Below are 19,114 nucleotides of genomic sequence, written 5' to 3'. Positions count from 1 at the left end.
GGCTCTCATCCTGGCCCCAGCAGCCTGTCTCTGGCAGCTCAGCAGCCTTCCTCGGGCTTGGGAGGACCAGGGTTGTACTGTCCTTTAAGGTGAAATAATTGCTGACTGAGAGCACAGGCCCCACCTCTAGCCCCAGGCTCCCCTCCGTGCCCATGCTTGGCACAGCTTTTATCTGGGTGTTTCCGCGGCCGGAGCAGAAACCTGCCCTGCCAGTTTGTACAGTGCCTGGCGCATCAGGTCCTGCCTCGTCCACAGCAAAGTATGATACTCGCCGCAGCTGGCGCCCGCTTGCACATGGCTGCTGCTGGGTCAGTAACCATGGCAGCTGGACATATGCCACTGCCACAGGCCTGGCCTAGCTCCGGGTGTCTCCGTGGTAACCGGTTTGGGCAACATCTCCTTTCTCCCTGCGTGCTAACATATCCCAGAATGCACTGCACCACAGGTGCCACTGGGTGCCCTGCTCTGGGTGCTGAACCCGCTGCTGAGGCACCATGGGATTGCTGCTGGAGTCTCCTGCAATGCCCTGGGACAAACATAGATTGATAGCATGGGCAGGACAGACGCACAACCATGGGACTGGGCTGCAGGAAGGCAGCAATGTGGACGCAACCCATAGCTTGTGGGCAAATCTTGGCTGCATCTAGGCTGGAGCACAGGCACAGACATGGAAACCAGTGCGGGCCTGATCCTCACAGCCACTCAGCCGTGTTGGCTTTAAGGAACTTTAAAGTTGGCATAAAGGGCCTCCTACAAATTTTCCTCTGCTAACAGCCCTGGAGCGTGCCCACTGCAACCGCCATGGGGCTGCCCGGACTGGCAGAGCAGGTCTGCCCTTAGCTCCAGAACAGGGAGATCCCAGAGACGGTTTCAAGCTTCCTTATCTGGCACCTCCCACCATGGCTGTGGCTCAGGGCTGGGCAGCATCGCTGGTGCAGCACGAACCTCTGACCTGGGGCGTTCTTCACCCCTGCTCCCTGGGATAAAGTTCAGCAGCCGGCGCAGACAGGAAGCCAGGCCCCAATTCAGCCACCCTAGACTCCAGCGAGCTACAAGGCTTCATTTGCTACCACACGACACTACCAGCTGGCGTGGTGGCTACACTCCACCTTTGCAGGACACCTGTCTGTCTGTCCGTCCAGGCATTTATACCATAGGAGGCATGGCCCCTGGGATTATTCACAGCCCCCCAGGCAGCCTAGGCTCCAGTCAGGTGCCTCGCAGATGCTGGTCTCCAGTGAAGGTCTCGCCATTCTGGCCATGCTCCCTGGCTCTTCCCCTGCCTAACTCCTGACCTGCCTCCTCAGCACAACCTGCTTGCACTTCCTTGCCATAGGACACGGCTGCTGGCATCCAGCTGCCTCAGTGGTCCCTTCTGTGCAAGTGTCTGGCACATAGACCCTGAGGCAGGAGGCCAGAGACCTCCCCCTTTGCCAGAGCTGGGACAGGCCGGGCTGGAAGAGACACCTGTGTGGAAGAGTCCCGCCCGCAGCGCTCACGGCTCTCACCTGTGCCTGATAGATACTCCCAGGATCCCTTGGTCCTAATCCCACGAAGGAACGGTTCGCAGGGGGCGTGCCTGGTGCAGAGTAGGCTGGGGAAATAAACCAGAGAGCTCGTTAACTGGGCTGAGGGCAGACCCCCTGCTACGCTCATGAACCAGTGCAACCCCCTGGGGAGCAGCTCAGCATCACTCTCTCCACATGACAAGCAAGGCGCAGAGGCAAAGTGGCTTGGCCAAGGCCACAGAGTGACACTGCAGAACGAGAACCTGGCAGCTCCTGGCTTCCAGGCCCCTTGCGGCTACTCTGTGCGTCTCCTAAAGGACATGGCCCACTGCTGCTGGCTATGGTGGGATGGGGGCTGATGGCAGGGTCAGGGGAGCAGGCTGCAGCCCATTCACACAGTGGCCTCTCAAACACGTTTGTTCAGCAAGAGCAAAAGGTGCTGTGTTGATGTCCTTGTGAGGCTGGAGTCCTGGTTACCCGCAGAATCCGCCTGAGCAGCCCTGGGTTGAGACTGCAGTATGGGGGTTAAGATACACAGTTCGAGTCATATTCAACACGGGGATGGAGTAACATGCACAAGCCAGCTTATCACTATGCTTTGCCCTCTCTAAGCAAGAAGCAGAGGGCTTCACAAGCATCCAGGTGCCAGCCCTGGCCTGGGGCAGAGGAGCACTGACATCTCAGAGACTCAGGTAGAGAAACCAAGGGGTAAAGCAACCTGCCCAAGGTCACATAAGGCAGTGGCAAAAACAGTACTAGCCCAAGGGAAGCCTGGCTTCCAGCCCCCTGCTCTAGCCACTAGGACACACAGTTGCAGATAAGCCATTGCTGCTTTTTTAATGCCATTACGTGAAGCAGGGCAGCATCGGTTGCTGCAGGGCATGCTGAGAGCTGTCACACCCAGAGTGCCCACGCTCCCATGCCTCCAGTCCCATCTTTGCTTGGGAGGGAGCCATTGCAGAGGCCTGTGTGAGGGCTTTGCTCCAAGCAACAGTCATTCCTGGCTGTGATCTGGGCACCAGGCTGACCGCGTGTGGGGACCTCAGGCAGCACAGACTGGGAGCCAGTGAGCCAGAGCTTCAGGTCGGTTGTGTGCTGCTGCCTCAGGCGGGACCTGTGCTCACTGTCTCCCTCTCGTGGCTGGATCTGCTCCTGCCGCTGCTCCCGGAGTGCTGGCTCTGCCTCAGTTTGCCACCTTCTGGGCTACAGCTCTGGAGGGGACGCGTCCCACACTCTTGACCCCCTGCTCTCCCGTTTCCAGGAGGCATGGAGCTAACCCAGCCTGCACAACAGCCTCTCCTGACTGTCGTCCCATCACTCTCTAGCTCCCAGGATGCTCCTCTAACTTGGAACGGGCTCTCAGGTCCTGCTGCCCCCTGCTAACTATCCAACCGAGCAGACTGTGTGCACAAAGAGTTCATCCTTCAGCCTTGGAGGGGAGATGCTCCCAACAGGGCCCCCAGCCGCCTTTCAATCTTGCTGCCTCCCTGGTACCTGGACAGCTACTTCCTTCAGCTCATGCAAAGCGGCCCTTTCCTAGTGGACAAGCCTTGATGGATTTCTTTTGATCCATCCATCTATTTACTATCCAGCAATATTTAAGTGCAGCAGTTACATTTCGCCAGCAGGTAAGGTATTCTCTTCACAGGGGCAGGGCCTGGCATGGGCGAGCTGTTCCAACTCCACACAGGGCTGGCACTCAGCTCTGCTGCTTTGCAGTTTAGTGTATGTTCACATGCAGGCAGCTCTGAGCCATGCCATTGCCTTGCACCAATGTGCCATCCCCCCAGGTCAGGGGGCAGCAGCAGTGCCCAGAGAGCTCAGCCTCTGCGGTGTGGTTCGTGATGAGATGCTGATGCTGCACAGGGATTCCTGAGTGTGACATGCCCACCATGAGTGTCCTGATGAGACAACTGGCAGCCAAGCAAAGCTGAGAAGATGCTCTCTGGGCTGTGCTATCTAACAGTGGGCAGACAGAGCAGGATGGTGGCAGGTGGACTGGATGGCAAGGAACCCATGGAGGTAGTCCCTGTTTTATCCAATCCGGAGTCCCCTACTTGGCTCTATTGCAAAGCCACATTGCATCACAGTTGCTGGTACCAAGGAAAGGGCTGGGGCACCACCAGTTGCTGGTGGGTCTGTTCTGGACACAGCCCATCTGCCTGCTCCAAAGCAGCTAAGAGCCTCACTAGGTCAATAGTGCCATTGCTGATGCTCAGCAGCTCTAGGGAACAATGCTTCTCCCAACTTCTGTGGGCATCAGGTCAGGCCTGCAGACCGATGTGCTGCATGGGCTGCCCTGGAGATGGTCATGGTTGGAACTAGGTTCCCAGCATTAGCAAAGCCCTTTGCTCACTCTTTAAGTTTCTCTTTCCTTTAAAGCCCGAGGGTTTTGCAGGTTTTTTCCATGCATCTCCTGAGAGCTCCGTGGGACAGAAGTGCGAGACTCTTAACACAGGACTCAGGAGTAGTAATTCCCCTGCTGAAGAGACAGAGCCCAGCACGTGCTACCTATGTCAAATGCAGGCTGGCCTGTTGCATGCAAGGGAATCATGGTTCAGACTGACTAGGCCATCCAGGGCACCATGCAGGCAGATGGGGCGAGCAAGCCAAAACCACCCTGCTCAAATACTTTCATCTTGAGCTCCCAATGCGCCAAACAAACCTTACTGCCACCCCAGGCAGCATCCCACCTCCATTATTTTTCAGAGGGTGAAACTGAGGCACAGACAGGTGACATAGTTTACTCAAGACTGGCAGGAATCATGGGTCAGAGAAAGGAATACAACCCAGGAGTCCTGACTCTCCCCAACACCCTGTGTTTTACAGACCTACCAGTTTAGTGAGACATGCTTGGAGAAGGCTCTTGAGGGACACAGGGTCACTGGGTGGACTGGGAAGCAGCCCTGAGTGGGTGTTCTCAACAGCATCAGCTCAGATCCACTGCCCAGTAACTCTCCTCTGCGCATGTTAGAGCAGCTGCAGCAGAGACCGATATCCTATCAACCTGCTTGGGCAATCTCCCCCAGCAGTGAGCTGCCCTGACCTGACCTGACTCAGGGGCCAGGCCTTATGAGAACAAAGGCAGCCCAGCACCCATGGCTTCTCTGGTGAGAATGTCCCTGAGGACTAACCTGGGCTTGGGATGAAAAGACCTGCCCATTAAGAACTAACTGAGACCCAGCAAACTCATTCCACACAGGCTGTCAGGTGGCAACTGCTTTTGCTCAATAGTGGACAGGGGGTCCCTGTCTACGAGATGGCGCCACACACCAGCCCCTGAGTCCCTCGCTCCCAGGCACGGCCTGCAGACTGCCCCCACTGCTCAGAAGCACTTAAATGAAGCCAGGTTGCCAGCGAGATGGGAGAAGGGTAGCCAGAAGGCAGGAGGAGGCATGTATGATGGGAATGGCAGGGCGAGGCCTGACTGGACGGATGGCACCAGGACATGCCAGCAAGGGTTGGTGGCACCGCGGGCTGCTTACTGGGTGATGTCGGTGAGGTCGTCCCGCCCTCGGAAGTTGTCGTGGTGGATTTGGTGTCAGGAGAGATTGCCAACCGGGGCATGCCAGGGGGAGGTGGCGGCGCCAGCATCTGGGTGGAAATGTAGTGGCTGGGCACTTTCACTTGACCACTTCCATTTAACTGGGGACACAACACAGACAAAAAACAAACAGCAAGCCATTAGGAAGCAAGAGCAGCACAGAGCCCAGCTGGTGTGCCCTGCCCAGGGCTGCCAGTGCTAGCCTCCCCCAGTGCTTCAAGGGAGGCACCAGCGGGAGGCAGGACAGGGGCCGCAGCAGCAGTAGGACAGAGGCAGGGAGAGAAGAGCCCCCTCATGCCCATAGGACTCTATGGGCACGGAGCCCTGAGTTATATCCTGACTGAGCCCAAGGGTCCCCAGGGCTGCTGGGAAGGAGGGGCTTCTGGCACCAGCTGATAGAAAAGAGCGGACACAAAGCCAGGGGGTGTCCCTAAAGTCAGGGACATCACAGAGGGTCCCGGGCCATGGTACATGCAGGCTTGCAGTTACTCGGAGGCCTGGCCTAGGCCAGCAGCCCAGCACCTGCCACCTCTGATACCCTACGCTAGCACTAGGCCTCAGTTTAAGGCGAGGCCCTGGCACACACAGGAGAAGCAGAGGATCCTCTGGATAAAGCCAGCAACTGAGCCCCATGGCAAGAACTGGGCTCAGCTTCCACCATGCCTGGCTCACCAGTGGAACGAGTTTGTTGGGTCCCAGATCAGCCCCTAGTGGGAGTTGCTCTAGATCACAAAACAGCCACGCAATACCACAGGCTTAGCCACAAGCAGCAGGAACATGCAACCGGGGCCGAGGGGACCGGACCGGCTCGGTCAGCACCACTGGCTGGAGTAGCCGGAGCTGCAGGCTGGGCCTGAGAGGCAGAGCAGTAGCAGGGAAGCCAGTACCATAGGAGCAGGGGCTGTGGGTCAGGAGCGAGGGGCACCAGTGGAACAATGGCAGTGCTGCCAGGGGCAGCCCTGGGCAGGGATAACAGGGGGGTACACAACCAGATCAAGGGGCACTGGCAGAGCCCTGCGCTCACAGCCTCTCCCTTTAAACTCACTAAAACTGGCCAAATTCAGCTCAGTGTTCAAAAGCAGCAGTAGGGGCTGAATTCTGTAGTTGGGCCCTGGTGTGGGCAGCATCTCTGCTGCAGGTAGCTGAGACAGCAGGGAGCTCTTTGAAGAGACCACCCATGGGGAAGGGGCACCCAGCTGGGTGGCGCACAGCCAGCTGGGAAGCAATTGCTGGTACATCAAAAACCTGGGGGTGAGGGACCTGGTGAGGATGGAGGAGCCAGAGAAAGGCTTCAAAGGCTGTGGAGCCCACTCCTTCCCCCGTCTCCACCCACTGTGACTTTCAAAGGCTCCTTTGTAATCTCCCCTACCTGACCCTGGCAGGGGGCTTCTGCCTTTCCTGCTGGAAATGCCTCCAGCCAGCCCTGCCTGCTGCCTGGGATCCTGGGTGCTGCTCCCTGCACTTCAAAGGGGGAAGGCAGCAGCAGGCAGCACAGAGGAGATCTCCTTGTACTCTCCACAGAACTGGGTTTCAAGGAAGGAGGGAGATGGGGGGATTTTAACCAAGCCCCTCTGGCCTCTGGCTTTCTGGTTCCTCTGCCTAGGAATTTAAGGAGACCCAGTACTGGTGCAGGAGGCTGCTGAACAGGGGTCTTGAATATCCTCTTGGCCTATCCTGCTGGGGCCAAAATGAGTTGAGAGAGAAACCCCCAAAGGCTCCCAGGGTTGTTCCTGGACACCATGAGAGTGATGTGCAAGCTCGGGGCATGGGGTCATGTTGCTTGCTGGTGGCCACTGTGGGGATGATAACAACTTGCTACTGCTACCCGGTGGGAGAAGTGACTTCCTTCACTCAACTAGCAGGTGCTGGGATTTCCAGTGCAGGGAGTCTAGCTCTGATGACAACAGTTTTCTATCAGCTTCCCTATGGATGTGGGGATTGGGGGTGGTGAAATGTCCCCAAGGAGGCCTGTTCCTTCTAGGAGGGCCAGTGGAGAAGCAGAGGTTTCTTGTTCACCATGGGAGAGGGGAGTCTCTCTGGGGAAGCCCCCTGCAGTGGGTGCAAAACTCAACTACAGCCCCCAGAAGGGAACCAGGAAAGGGGCTGAATGAGGCAACATGCTTGAGCCGGGAAGAGAGAGGATGCCTTCTGGCAACAGAATAGATATGGGCTGGGAACAGGGGCATGGCTGGGGCGCAGCCAAAGTCCCATGCTGGGGAGGGGAGCCCAAGGGCAAGTGTGCAGAGGTGAGCTGAAGGCTGGGGATCACTCACGGGCCATGCACAAGGCAGCTGGCCCACAGAGGATCCAGCACCCACTACTACAGACAGCAAAGGAAGCGCGCCGGTGCTGGGGTGTGGGCAACCGTGGGAGGTGGGTGGAGGGCCGTGCCTGTCCCGCGTATTCGGAGCTGTCCAGGGTACTGCAAGGGGGTAGGGAAGGAGGGTCAGGCGAAGCCGAGAAGGGGGTTCATAGTACAAGATGACACAGAAAGAACAGTCCCCTCCCTTCTGCCCCCTCCAAGGATGGACCACCACACAGGATGGACCCAGGGCTGCCCTTCAACTCCAGGCATGGGGCGAGCGGGGCACAAATGTGTGCCCAGCCATTTCTGTGCTCCAGGGGTCAGGAAGAACCTGTGGTGCCCACCCAGGGCAAGGCAGTACAGCCGGGCAGGAGTCACACATAGCAATTTCCTGGACTCTGAAGCAATTCATGGCTGGTGGGATGGGCAATGAAATAAGGTCCACATGTCCCTTGCATTCACCAAGGACGGAGTTTAGATTTTCAGTAGCTCTTTACTCCGCAAGTCTGTCTGTCCGTCTGTCTGCCCATCTGGCTTTTCAGCCTGCTCTGTGCCACTGGCACCATCAAATGTTATGAGTGAAAGCTTTTCAAAGATTGACCTTCCCCTCCTCACTGACTCAGGCCGCTCATTCCCCACCATGCGCTCAGCGTTTCATTTCCTGCTCTTCACCAGCAGGTTAGAGCTGTGCAGCTCCCTGGGCTTTGGGGAAGGTTTGAGTCCATGATCTCCACCCTCCAACTTAGTCCTCCTTCAATGAATTTAACAGGAAGAAAAATTTTAAGCTAATCAAGCCCGTGCTGCCAGGGATTGGCTTTCCTGGGTCATGGTCCCTGCTGTCCCAGGGGAAGAAGGGCACCTCCTGGGGAGGAGGGTTGGAACAGGGTTTTCCTACCCACCCCCTTCAGCTAGGGAAAGAGTTAGGGTTCTTATCTCTTTGCAGCACTTGAGAGGATGTCCTCCCAGGGTGAGGTGTGTCCTCACGCAGGGGTCAGCACAAGCCTAAACGCCAGCCAACCTAGTGCTTGGAGTGGTCTGTGAGGAGGGATGGGGTCCATCACCAGCCCCACATCTGTTGTCTGCCACATTCCTGCCAGGACAGAGGCAGTGGGTCAGGCAGCACTGCTTGCCCTAGATGGTACAAAAAAAAGGTGCCTTCTGCAACTTCATTCAAGCCAGCCCACTTGAAGCACTGAACAAAGCACCAGGTGAGCCCTTACACAGGGGCGTGCATGGTGTGCTAGATGTGTGCTAAGGGAGTCCTGCCCTGCAGGAGCCAGACAGACCACTCTATCTAACCTATTGGCCAGGTGCTCCTCTAGCCCCAGCCCCGACTGCCTTGGGACTGGTTGTACCACAAAACAGGGATAATCAGGGAGTCAGAGGTGCCATTGAGTCCTTTTCATTGGGTTGATCCTAGCTCATGACTTGCTTTCAGGGAGGGATATACCCAGCCAGTCTGGCAGGAGCCCAGTGGTATCGGCCCAGTCAGGACCTCTCCCCCACCCAGGCCCCAGGCGGGGAAGGTGGTGGTGGGAGGGAGAGAAAGGGACGATTCTCCAGCTCCTTACCGGTCCAGGCTGCTGATTGGACGGGTCGCAGGCCAAGGAGACGAGATCTTTCAGAGGGTCCTGCGGGTTGAGATGAGGCGGGTACCGTATGGCGGTGTGGGGGAAGTAGGTGGAGGCTGTCTGGGGGAGAATCGAGGTGGTGGGGAAATGCAGAGTAGATGAAGGGTGTGGGCTTCGAGCGATACCTGGACGGGGAGAGAGACAAACAGGAGACCGGGTGGCCTTCACTCCAAGAACCAGGCCAGGCAGACACACCCAGCGCCCGCTCCTGCTCCCCAGCCCCTCCCCAGGAGCACTCTGGGCTCAAGGCAGCAGGAGAAAGGTCCCTGTTTTGGCAGCCCCTCATGACCCGAGCTGCTTCACACCTATGTCTCTGTCACACAGCACATGGGCAGTGCGGCAGGGGAGTGGGCTCCAAGCACAGGTCAGGGAGCCAGGGACTCCCCCTCCCCCTGCCTCTGACACTGACTCCATGCTGTGGTCTTGGGCAAGTCACCAAACATCTTTCCGTGCCTCAGTTTCCCCTCTGTAAAGTGAGAACAAGGATCCTTACCTGCCTCTCAGGAGGGGGTGGCATGGACTCCTCGCCTGGTGCACAGGAGGCATGCTCGATACATGAACAGGGGTACCCATGGCCACTTACAGTCCAGCCCCACTTAGAGAAGCTGCTGTGGGAATGGCCTGGAGCAAGTGCCCGTCATAGCCCCCTCCCTAACAGGTTGCATAGGCTCAGTCCACACTAACCATCAGTCCCAGAGGGAGCTGAATGCCTGGCTGAACTCTATCTGCTCCTGCCTCCCCGCACGGATGTGGGTCCAAACAGAACAGAGATTTCCTGGCTTCCCCGTGGCTGCATGGCCTCTGCTTCAGCTCAGAAGCACCTTAGCAGAGGCTGGCTGTGTTCCCACTGGTCTGTACAGCACCACTTGGTCCCCCAGCAGTTCCCCACTGTGTTTGCAGCAGTGTGACCGCCTGTCTGTCCTGACATCACACAGACCGCCCCTGTCTTGACATCACACAACAAGAGAGCCATACCATCGTGCTTTGGGAGACTCCAAGAGGATGCCCCAGAGACGCCCGACTTACCACTGTGCACGGCGATGACTGGACGGTGGTGCTGCGTGAAACTGCTCAGCCTCGGGGAGGAGTCCTGGGGCGACGGGCTGTTGAAAGGTGACTTGTCAATCTCTGTCTTTTTTACGGTGGGGGAGATGCCTGGGGGCCAAAAAAGCAGCAATCGTTAGGGTACCACTTGTCTTAAGGTTGAGTGAGACAAAGGGGAGGGATGTAGCTGGGTTTGGGTTGAGTGGTACTGTTGGGGGAGCATTTCACTGCATAGCCTGATCTCCCCCAGATTAGGAAGGATATTCCCACACCCCCAGCCCATGGTTTTATTGACTTTTCTGGGGTGCTGCTGTCAGGGGCTGCACATTGGCCTAGCCAGGCCAGCACTCTGATCCAGTAGGACAGTCATCCTGAGTGAGAAACAATTGCCCTGATGGGCTGGCAAGCCTGCTCGACAGCCTATGGAGGGAGGGCAAGAAACCCCTTTGGTTGGGCTTAGCTGGGCTGTTCACCTCAGCCTGGGTGGGGGGCACACTAGGGTGGGAGTATGCATTGGTGTCAGGAGGGGGCGCACACATGCCAAGCAGCTAGGGGTTGATGGGAGCTCCTTGACCGGGGTGGGGAGAAGGTGTTTCAAGTGTTAGGGGCTGCATTGAGGAAGGTCCCATCTCTGCAGTGAGGCTAACCCCAGCACTGGCCATGTCTGGAGGCAGCAAGGCTAGCTGCTGCACTGAGCCGGTCGAGATGAGGAACAGGAGAGATGAATGGGGTCACTGGTGTTGGATGATCAGCCTGGAGAATATGGGGAGGTTACTGCTGCAGCAGAGACAGCAGGGGGCACAGGAGCCCGAAGAGAGCCCTTGGGCCCACAGGCAGCAGCCACTTTGCTCTTGGCTAAGGAGGTAGAAACCGAGGGCACAAGTCACTTGCTAAGCGAGGCATGTCGGCTCTGCCAGCACTGGCCTCTGGGGATGCCTAAATGCCAACTGGACCACTCCCAGGTGGTGTGTGTGCATGGATGTGTATGGCTGGGCAGCTATGGGTACAGCTGGGTGTGCAGGTATGGGATGTGTGCACATGTGTGTATACTCAAGTGGATGTGCAGATGTGTGTGTGTGTAAATGGGAGCAGATGTGCTGTGTTGTGTGCATGTTGTGGGTGTGCACAGATATGCATGGGTGTGCCTGGGTGTGCCTGGGTGTGCAGGTGTGTTTGTGATGAAAGGTTTGCTGCTGTGTGTGCAGGGGTGTGTGTGGATGCGTAGGTACTCACAGATGTGCGGATGTGTATGCGCATGACCTGCAGGTGTGTGCATGCAGGTGCACACTGGCATGCCAGCACGTGTGTGCGTGTGCATCTGTGGAGGATCCATGGGATGAAAGTCTCTCTAGTGAGGAAGCTTGTGCTCTTCACCAGCTGCTCCCAGTATACCCCTGCACAGGACAGCATTTCTAACCTGCCCCAGGTCTGCCCCCTCCTTCGCTGGAGATTACTGAATAGCCCAGGGCAGGACGAACAGGCCCAGGGCACAAGTGCAGGCCCAGTCTGGGTACGTTACTGGTGCCAGACTGCTGCGGGGCCACACAACTGGAACCAAGCACACCCCGCGGTGCTCCAGAGCCCAGTGGGTTGGCCCTAAGGAAAACCAAGCCATGTATGTGCCCCCCTGCTTTCTCTGTGGGAGTCGGACACCTTGCCCCAGAGCCCAGCAAGGCTGCTGGGCTGTGGCTTTCTGCCCAGGTGGGACACGGAGGTCTGGGGAGGCAGGGGCGAACAAACAGGATGGAGATGCTGTTTCTTCCCCCAACCCCGAGCATCCCCAGCACTCACTACCCCTCGCCTGTCCAGCGGAGCGGCAGGTCCTGCTGAGTCACCGGCAGGCGCGGGACAGGACACCCTGCAGCCCAGCCCTGCCCTGCCCCATTCTGGGCCCCAGCTCGGACAGTTGGCTGCTGATTTATGAGGAAAGATTAAGAGAACTAAAAATATGTCTGGCTTGGCCGGGCGCTGACCGGGAGGAGATATGAGACGGAGCACGAGGATCCAAATGGCATAAACAGCAAGGGGGAGGGGCGGGCTCAGGCTGGCTGGGGGGGTGGGAAGGCTGATAGGAGGCCCCGGAGCAGGGAAACTGTCCTGATGGGGAGGCTGTTGTCCACAGGACGTGGAAGCCTCCTTGCCTGGGACATTTCCATGCTGATGGATGGGACACCTTCCTCCCCTGTGGCCCCATCGGGTCACTACACCACGGGCTTCTTGTGACATTTTTACTGGACCAATCATATAGCTGGGAGAAGAGTTTGACAAGCTTTGGGGCATGCGCTGCCCTTCCTTAGGCCATAAGAGAATTCCCCCCGTGCAGTGCGACCTAGGTCTGATGCAGGCAGTCCCGGGCACCGGTGTGCTGGGGAGGGAGCTGAGGTGCCCTGCGTGCTTGCTCTCCTGTGCTGCACAGTGTGGGGTGGGGAGGCTGCTGCCCCTGAGGTACTGTACCCATACCAGGGCCACCAGCCCCCAAGGGCAGCCCAGAAGGGGGTCTACATAGGATGCCATAGAGCCACCTTTGTGCGCTGGTTCCTTCCCTGTCCTCTCCCTCTTCCTTGGCCTCTCTGTTGGATGGACGTGACAGTGGCAGATGGACTGCAGCCTCCATCCACCCCTCTCCCTATTTCTCTGCTGCCCTTTCTTTGCTGCCAACTCACTAGCTCAATCCTGTGTCCCTCTCTCTGCCCTCCTTGCACTCAGCCCTGCCATAGTTTTCCCTGGTACCTCTGTGCCAGGGAATCCTGCAGTCCTCCTTGCCCTGTGTCCAGGCTCTGTAAGTCCTTGCAGGATGCTGGGCACCTCAATAAAGAGGGTGTCTGCCTTCTCTGCCCATTCCCATGACAGCATATTAGGGACCTGGCCCTAAGTGGGGGCATGGGTAGTGCCATGGGTTAGCACTCCTAGAGGGAGGCGATCCTGCTGCCACAATGACATGGAGGCTTTAGCTGTGGCCATGTGGCCCAGCCGGCGTTAATGGGTTTAGCCCTTTCTCAGACGTTCATTTAGGAGGATTTCACAGAACATCCAGTACAGGATTGAAATAAACCCCCCTCCGACGCGCCGGCTAAGCACGTCACTTCTCACAAGGCTTATTGCCCCCACCAGCCGGCGGAGTGCACTGCTGGGATGCCAGGCTCAGGAAGGCTGGGGGGGGCACTCATATGAAACAGCATGTGCACTTACACATTTGCACATAACACAAACCCATGTGAACACATATACACATGCACATATATGTGAGCACACATACAAAAACACCCACCCACACACAAATGCATGCATGCGTACACACAGATGAAAACATCTGCACATTCTCAGGCACAAGTGAACTCACAGATATGCCCCCACGCATGAAAATACATGCACACACACCAGAGCACATGGATGTGTGCATGTGCACACACACCTGCAGCTGATGCACCTCTCTGATCCCTGATGGCTTCAAGAGCCACTGAGCCAAGACCACCATAGGGAGCTAACCATAAGAAATGAGAAGCAAGCTGCAGGGCAGGTGTGGTGTGGCTCAGTGATCGGAGCAGGTGTTGCAGGGAGCAGGGGTGGGGATCCTGGACACACGGCACCATTCCCAGCTCTGCACTCCCAGCTGCGTGAGTCAGAGCAAATCATTTCAAAGACCACAAGGATGCTGCTCCCAGGGCAGCTTTGTGTGTGCAGTGCAGAATGCCTGGGCTCCCGCAATACGTTGGCTCTGGACCATACCAACCTGCCCCTGTGGACAGCATTCCTCAGCCTATGCTGCTCAACTTGGAGACAGCAGCCTTGGGAGGGCACGGGATTGAACTGCGGGTATAGATATACATACAGGCTTCCTTCCATGCTGCCCTGCAAACCACAATGCTGCCTCTTAGCAATCCTCCTTTGCCAAGATGCTTACAAAGTCTCAACAGCTGCTGTGCTGCCACTTGCACCCTTCAGGCTGACTGCTATCAGCTCAGTGCTCCTGATCACTCAGTCTGTATCTACCGGCAGAGATGACCATAGCAGGGTGCGGGGCCTGGGGCAAATCAGCCTGTGCGGGGCCTGGACATGGAGGTGGTATGGTGGTGGGGGAGGGAGGGAGGGGGGTGGCAAGTGGCTGGACATGAAGCCAGCCTGGCTCCACAGGGTCCCCCAAAGTGCGAGGCCTGGGGTAGTCGTCCCGATTTGCACCCCCCAGGGACGGCTCTATCTACTGGTTAGCTCCTACCTTAAAATGTGCTGTGTGCTGGTTGATCTGGGCCCTGCACTGCTCTGTAGGCCAGTGGGTAAGGAAAAGCCACGCCAAAGGTACTCAGGTGCTTGCTAGGGGTAAACTGGCCCCAGTGCAAGCCCCTACTTGACAACACCCAAAGCACAATCTAAGTTTGAGGTCCTGGTGACATTTCTGTTCTGCAGTCCTCCAAAGCAGCCTGCCTGGCACTCTGCAGATCTCATGCAGTTTGCTCACAACTCCAGGAAACACAAAAGCAATTGTTTGGGGTTGAACGAGACACATTAGCTGGCCTGGAGCAATTGTTAAGCCCTTTTTTAAAAAATAAAATGGAGGGGAGCAGCCAAGCGAGGCGCAGAAGTGAATGGGAAAACAGAAACATTCTTGAAATATTTTGTTCTTTTTTTCCTGGATGCAAATGATTTGGCAAAAAAGAGGCGAAAATGGGTCCATGAGGCCAAATCTACATTTTTGACCTAACTTTTTTTTTTTTTTTACTTCAGGTTTTACTGCACTCTCCTGCTGGACCCGGGAGGCAGAGCCATAACCAAAGCAAAAGAGCAACTGAAAAATCCTGTGAAATCTATCTGGAGCAGCACCCCAGGTGCCAGCAAGACCCGGTCGCTATTAGAAGCTGGTCTTTAATGACAGGTTGAAAGAACTGCAAGAACTGCAGATGGGGGGCTCTTGCTATCAGTAATGAACAGCAATGAGAACAGGCAGCTGGATAAGGGGGTTTGCTACCATTTGGTGCAAAGAACTTTTCTTTGTTTAAATAGCCGCCTAGTGCGTTTGGTCTGTTAATGTCCCCACGCTTCAGCAGGGCTCAACTATTCTTTTTGGAAAAAAAATATTTAGGGCAAAATAAATTATTTTTGTCCAAAAAGTAGGAACACGGGGATGGCCGGGTGCCTGCAAGCTCCCAGAGCCTCACCTCACAGCCAGCCGGGTGTCTGGGCCCTGCTGCTCTTCCCCAGCCTTCTTGCTCCAAGGGTGAGAAACCTTCTCTACCATCCAGCTGAAACCTGTTCCTGGCCCCTTTGCCCCTGCTGGGGAACACGGAGGCTCAGCATGAGCAGGCTTTGCTGTGAGCAGCTTCATAAACAGGACACCTAGAAAGCCCTGTTCATGTCCAGGGAAGATGACCATCTGGGGCTTGCAGCAGACCACAGAGACTGCTCCCCAGGTGGTTCCCCATAATGTGTTTCATTTGACTGGGTGCTCGTGCCTGGATTGATACCATCCTTTTGCAGCAGTTTTGCTGCGAGTGTGGCTGACTGGGCTAGAGGAAGAGTGAGGCTCCGAGAGAGATGGGGAGAGAAAGGCATAATCCCCGGATAGAGCTAGTGAGACAGCAGAGTCTGAGGGAGGACTGGGGAAACTGCATGGCACAATAAAGACTGCTTGGAGCAGAGCTGCCCGTTGTGCAGTTTGGGGAGTCTCTGAACCCTCTTTGAGGAGGAACACCCCCCTTCCTGTGAGCTGAGCGAAGAAGGAGCTTTCTGAGTGGGGAGTGCCACTGATCACCAGGAAAGACGGGGACAGAGAGGAGCTGCGATCTCAAAGCCAAAGGAGAATCCGCACTGGGGGTCCTTGGGGAGAGGGAGAGCAAAGGAGGCTGCTTCTTGGGGTGCCTCAAGGAAAAGCTTCCCCTGAAAGGGGCAGATCTGTGATAGCAGACACGCATGCATGCAAGCACTCAGATGGACACACATGCATGCACACACACAGAGGTTGGGATCAGGGTTGTGTGGATGCTGGGGGCAAAGGACCAGACTGATGCTCCCAGTTTGAAAGCAAAATGGCCCCTTAAAAATTATCCCTGGACTGGTAAAACTGGTGGCAAGTCCACTTTCTGTCACATAGCTGCTAGCATCCCCCATGGCTCTAGCCCAGCAGCTCTCCAGCATCCAAGGGACACCTGCTCTCCCCAGCAAAGTCTGTGAACCACCCCTTCCCCAGCTTGGGTTGCAACCGGTGCTTTCAGGAGGCAGGAGAGGGAGTGGGGAATAGACATCGCTGGATTAAGACAAAGTAAAAGTTGCAAGACTCCCCCCCTCCCCTCGCCCCTTCTATGGATTTAAGGAAAGAAACCCAGGAGCGTGGGAGTCTGGGAAGCAGGCATCTGAAAAAGGGGCAGTATCACTTTAATTAACTCAGCCGGTCCTACTCCCCCCCTTTCTTAACGAACAGCTAATTGGGCTGTCTAGACAGGAAGACAAAAACCTACACAAGAAAGCAAGCTGTCCCCAATAATATCAGGCACCTGTGGTGTGGGCAGTGGTGGGGCAGGCAGGCGCCTGGCTGGGGTGCAGGGCAAGTGCAATGCTGTGAGGGGTTATGGGGTAGCTAGATGAGTGTGAGAGACAGGCAGGCCTGGCCCTCAAGTACAGGGCTATCCTGGGGGCACCCAAGGGGCTTCCCTGGGCAGGGCTATCCAAATGCCAACAGACCATGGGACACTGCTCTAGTGATCCGTGTGTGGCTGGAGAGGATACACAGCCTCCAGCACAGCCCTGGAGAGACTGGGCTGCAATTCCTGCTCCTGTGGCCTCTTGCCCTGCCAGAGAATTTGCCCCTGAACTCAGCTCAGCCCCAAGAGGTATTGTGCATGTGGCCACGTCCGGTGCACAGCAGAGCAGACCTAGAAGGAGGTCCTTCAGGGGCCAGATGGGAAGAGCCCCATCCCTGCCCTGCCCTATGCCTTGCCCCTCCCTCCCTGAACTTGTAACCAACTCGGAAGCCAAGCTAACACATAGCCAGGAAGAGACAGTGGGATCAGAGGCCAGCCTGGGCCCTGCAGGCGGGGGCTGCCTCACCGGGGAGAGGGGCAGGTACCGGGTGGATGCCAGACCTACCCCCTTCCATGTCTTCTGTCCAGTTGCGGCTGCTACTCGTGGGTGAGTTGGGTGAGGTGTAGTACTCTCCCCCCGGGCTCGTGTCTATGTCGTCCTCCATGGAGCCAGATTTGTGCCGTTTACTCCTGGGGAAGGGATATAGTTAGTAGTGATTAACCCACAGGGCTGTGTCCAGGCATCAGTTCCAGCTGCTGTTTAGCTCAGCTGTGTCTGCTTTTGTCTCCGAGGCGTGAGGAAGAGCATTGTGATATGCAAAAGCTTGCCTATGTCTATACCAATCATACAGTTGGTCCAATAAAAGATATTGCCCACAAGAATTCTTGCCTTTCACATACCTCCTGGACCATCATAGCACCAACATCACCTCAGTAATACCCAGGCACCAAGCCATTTCACTGGAATTGCTTCCTGAACAGAGCTGGGGGATGGGAGCTAGGACTCCTGGGTTCCACCAACAGCTCCAGCGTGGACCAGTCTGTTGGTCAGAGCCAAGGACTGAGAGCTGAGACACCTGGGCTCTACTCTCAGCTCTAGGAGGGAAGTGATTTTGCTGTTTGACCCTCAGCAAATCCGGGGCAGTCTTGTAGCCCTTATCCCATAAGTCAACAGCCCAGGGTCATCCAGCCCCAGAGCTACTGGAAAGCTTTCTTAGCTACAGGGATACTCTCCAGTGGAGCAGTGTGTCCATGGAGGTCACTGGGGTCTGCACATCAGGAGAACCAGAGACTGGAAACCCAACATCCAGAGGGCTTTGCTTTGAGATCCTTACAACAAGGCAGTAGATTTTAGCAGCAAGGATGGAGGCTTGGCACCACACCACTGCAAATGGGGCACCAGGGATGGGCTCCACAGGGTGCCACAGAGTCTGTTCTCACCGCAACACTAATCGAGTTACACCAGAAATGAACTTGGCCCAGCAGAGTTTCAAGATGCTTAATGCAGCTATATATAAACTCAGGGCATTGTGCCGCTCACTTTGTCCTTTCAGCAGAGACTGCAGCTACAACCCATCTAATATCTAGTAGGCCTGTCCTGGCAAGGGGTAAGGCTGCTCTGGGCCAAATTCTGCTCCCAGCCCCAGCCCAGGACAGACCGCTGCCCAAAGGCCCAAAGCAAGCACTCGGCTCAGCCTGTGATCTTGTACCGACTGACATGACGGCACGTAAACAATAGCCCCCATCTCCCTGTGCACAGGGCTCCTGGGAAGGAGCGCAGGGGCTGTTTGACAGCTGCACAGTGTCTGGGACAGGCAGTGATGAATACCATATTCCTGGGAACCACGAGAGGGAGTCGAGGGAGACCGATCTACCCACCTGAGGGTGGAAGCTGTGTCTGGTGCTCGCAGTTCTGCTCATTCCACAAGTTCCCTAAGGCTCGGAGGTCTGTTCCAAAGGAAATCACCTCCAGCAGCACGTGGCCCCGAGCAGCGCGCTGGGGCACAGCTCCAGGCCTGCATCACAGGGAACAGCCCTCACTGCTGGGTCACCCAGCTATTGTCTGCAGAACCTCAGGGCTCCTCGGCCTGTCACCCATCCAAGTCATAAGTAGCTTTGGCCCTGCTTCGCCTGCTAGAGCTGACAAGACCATCTCCCCCACCCCCTTCCAGCACTACAGCTGCCAAGGTCAAGGGCATTCAAAGTTGGGCCTGGAAGCCACAAAGCCAAAAAAAATGTAGGTTAACCCTTTTACTGCTGGATCTGTTCCCTGCAGGGTTGTGCTGGGCCCCACATCCCTGGCATACGAGGCAGCACTGATGAGGTTAAACAATAAGCACTCTCCTCCTCCCTCCCCATCCCCATCCAGGCTAGGGTTGCAGAGCCTGGTGAGACAGCCCCAGCTCGGCTCTAGGCCAGGTTGGAAGGAATGCATTCACCTAGGTGGCCGTGTCAGGCAGGGAGAGGGCAAAGAATGAAGGGGAGGAGAGGAACCCAGGCAAGCTGGCTGTGCCCACCTGCCTGGCCCCAGGAGGCAGCCCCAGCCAGGATAAAACTAGACCTGGATTTATACT

General features: G+C 56.6%; 1 protein-coding gene across 7 annotated transcripts in view; it reads right to left on the bottom strand.

Annotated features, from left to right (window-relative positions):
* The window catches only part of NFIC (nuclear factor I C), a 196,666-nt gene that overhangs the window by 27,743 nt on the left and 149,809 nt on the right, over positions 1 to 19,114 (bottom strand). For 5 of the 7 annotated variants that reach the window (XM_019489924.2, XM_059720010.1, XM_059720011.1 and 2 more), the window contains 4 exons: positions 17,107 to 17,231; positions 10,015 to 10,143; positions 8,929 to 9,113; positions 4,994 to 5,153 (listed from right to left, as the gene is read on the bottom strand). In XM_019489924.2, coding sequence (XP_019345469.1) covers positions 4,994 to 5,153; positions 8,929 to 9,113; positions 10,015 to 10,143; positions 17,107 to 17,231 — 599 coding nt within the window. Of the gene's footprint in view, positions 1 to 1,508; positions 1,595 to 4,993; positions 5,154 to 8,928; positions 9,114 to 10,014; positions 10,144 to 17,106; positions 17,232 to 19,114 lie in introns of all 7 variants that reach the window. The other 2 variants (XM_059720008.1, XM_059720009.1) reach the window with 2 other exon arrangements.

The sequence above is a fragment of the Alligator mississippiensis genome, chromosome 16, assembly GCF_030867095.1.
Source record: "Alligator mississippiensis isolate rAllMis1 chromosome 16, rAllMis1, whole genome shotgun sequence".
NCBI classification, from domain to species: domain Eukaryota; kingdom Metazoa; phylum Chordata; order Crocodylia; family Alligatoridae; genus Alligator; species Alligator mississippiensis.
This window is presented reverse-complemented; position numbering and strand designations above follow the sequence as displayed.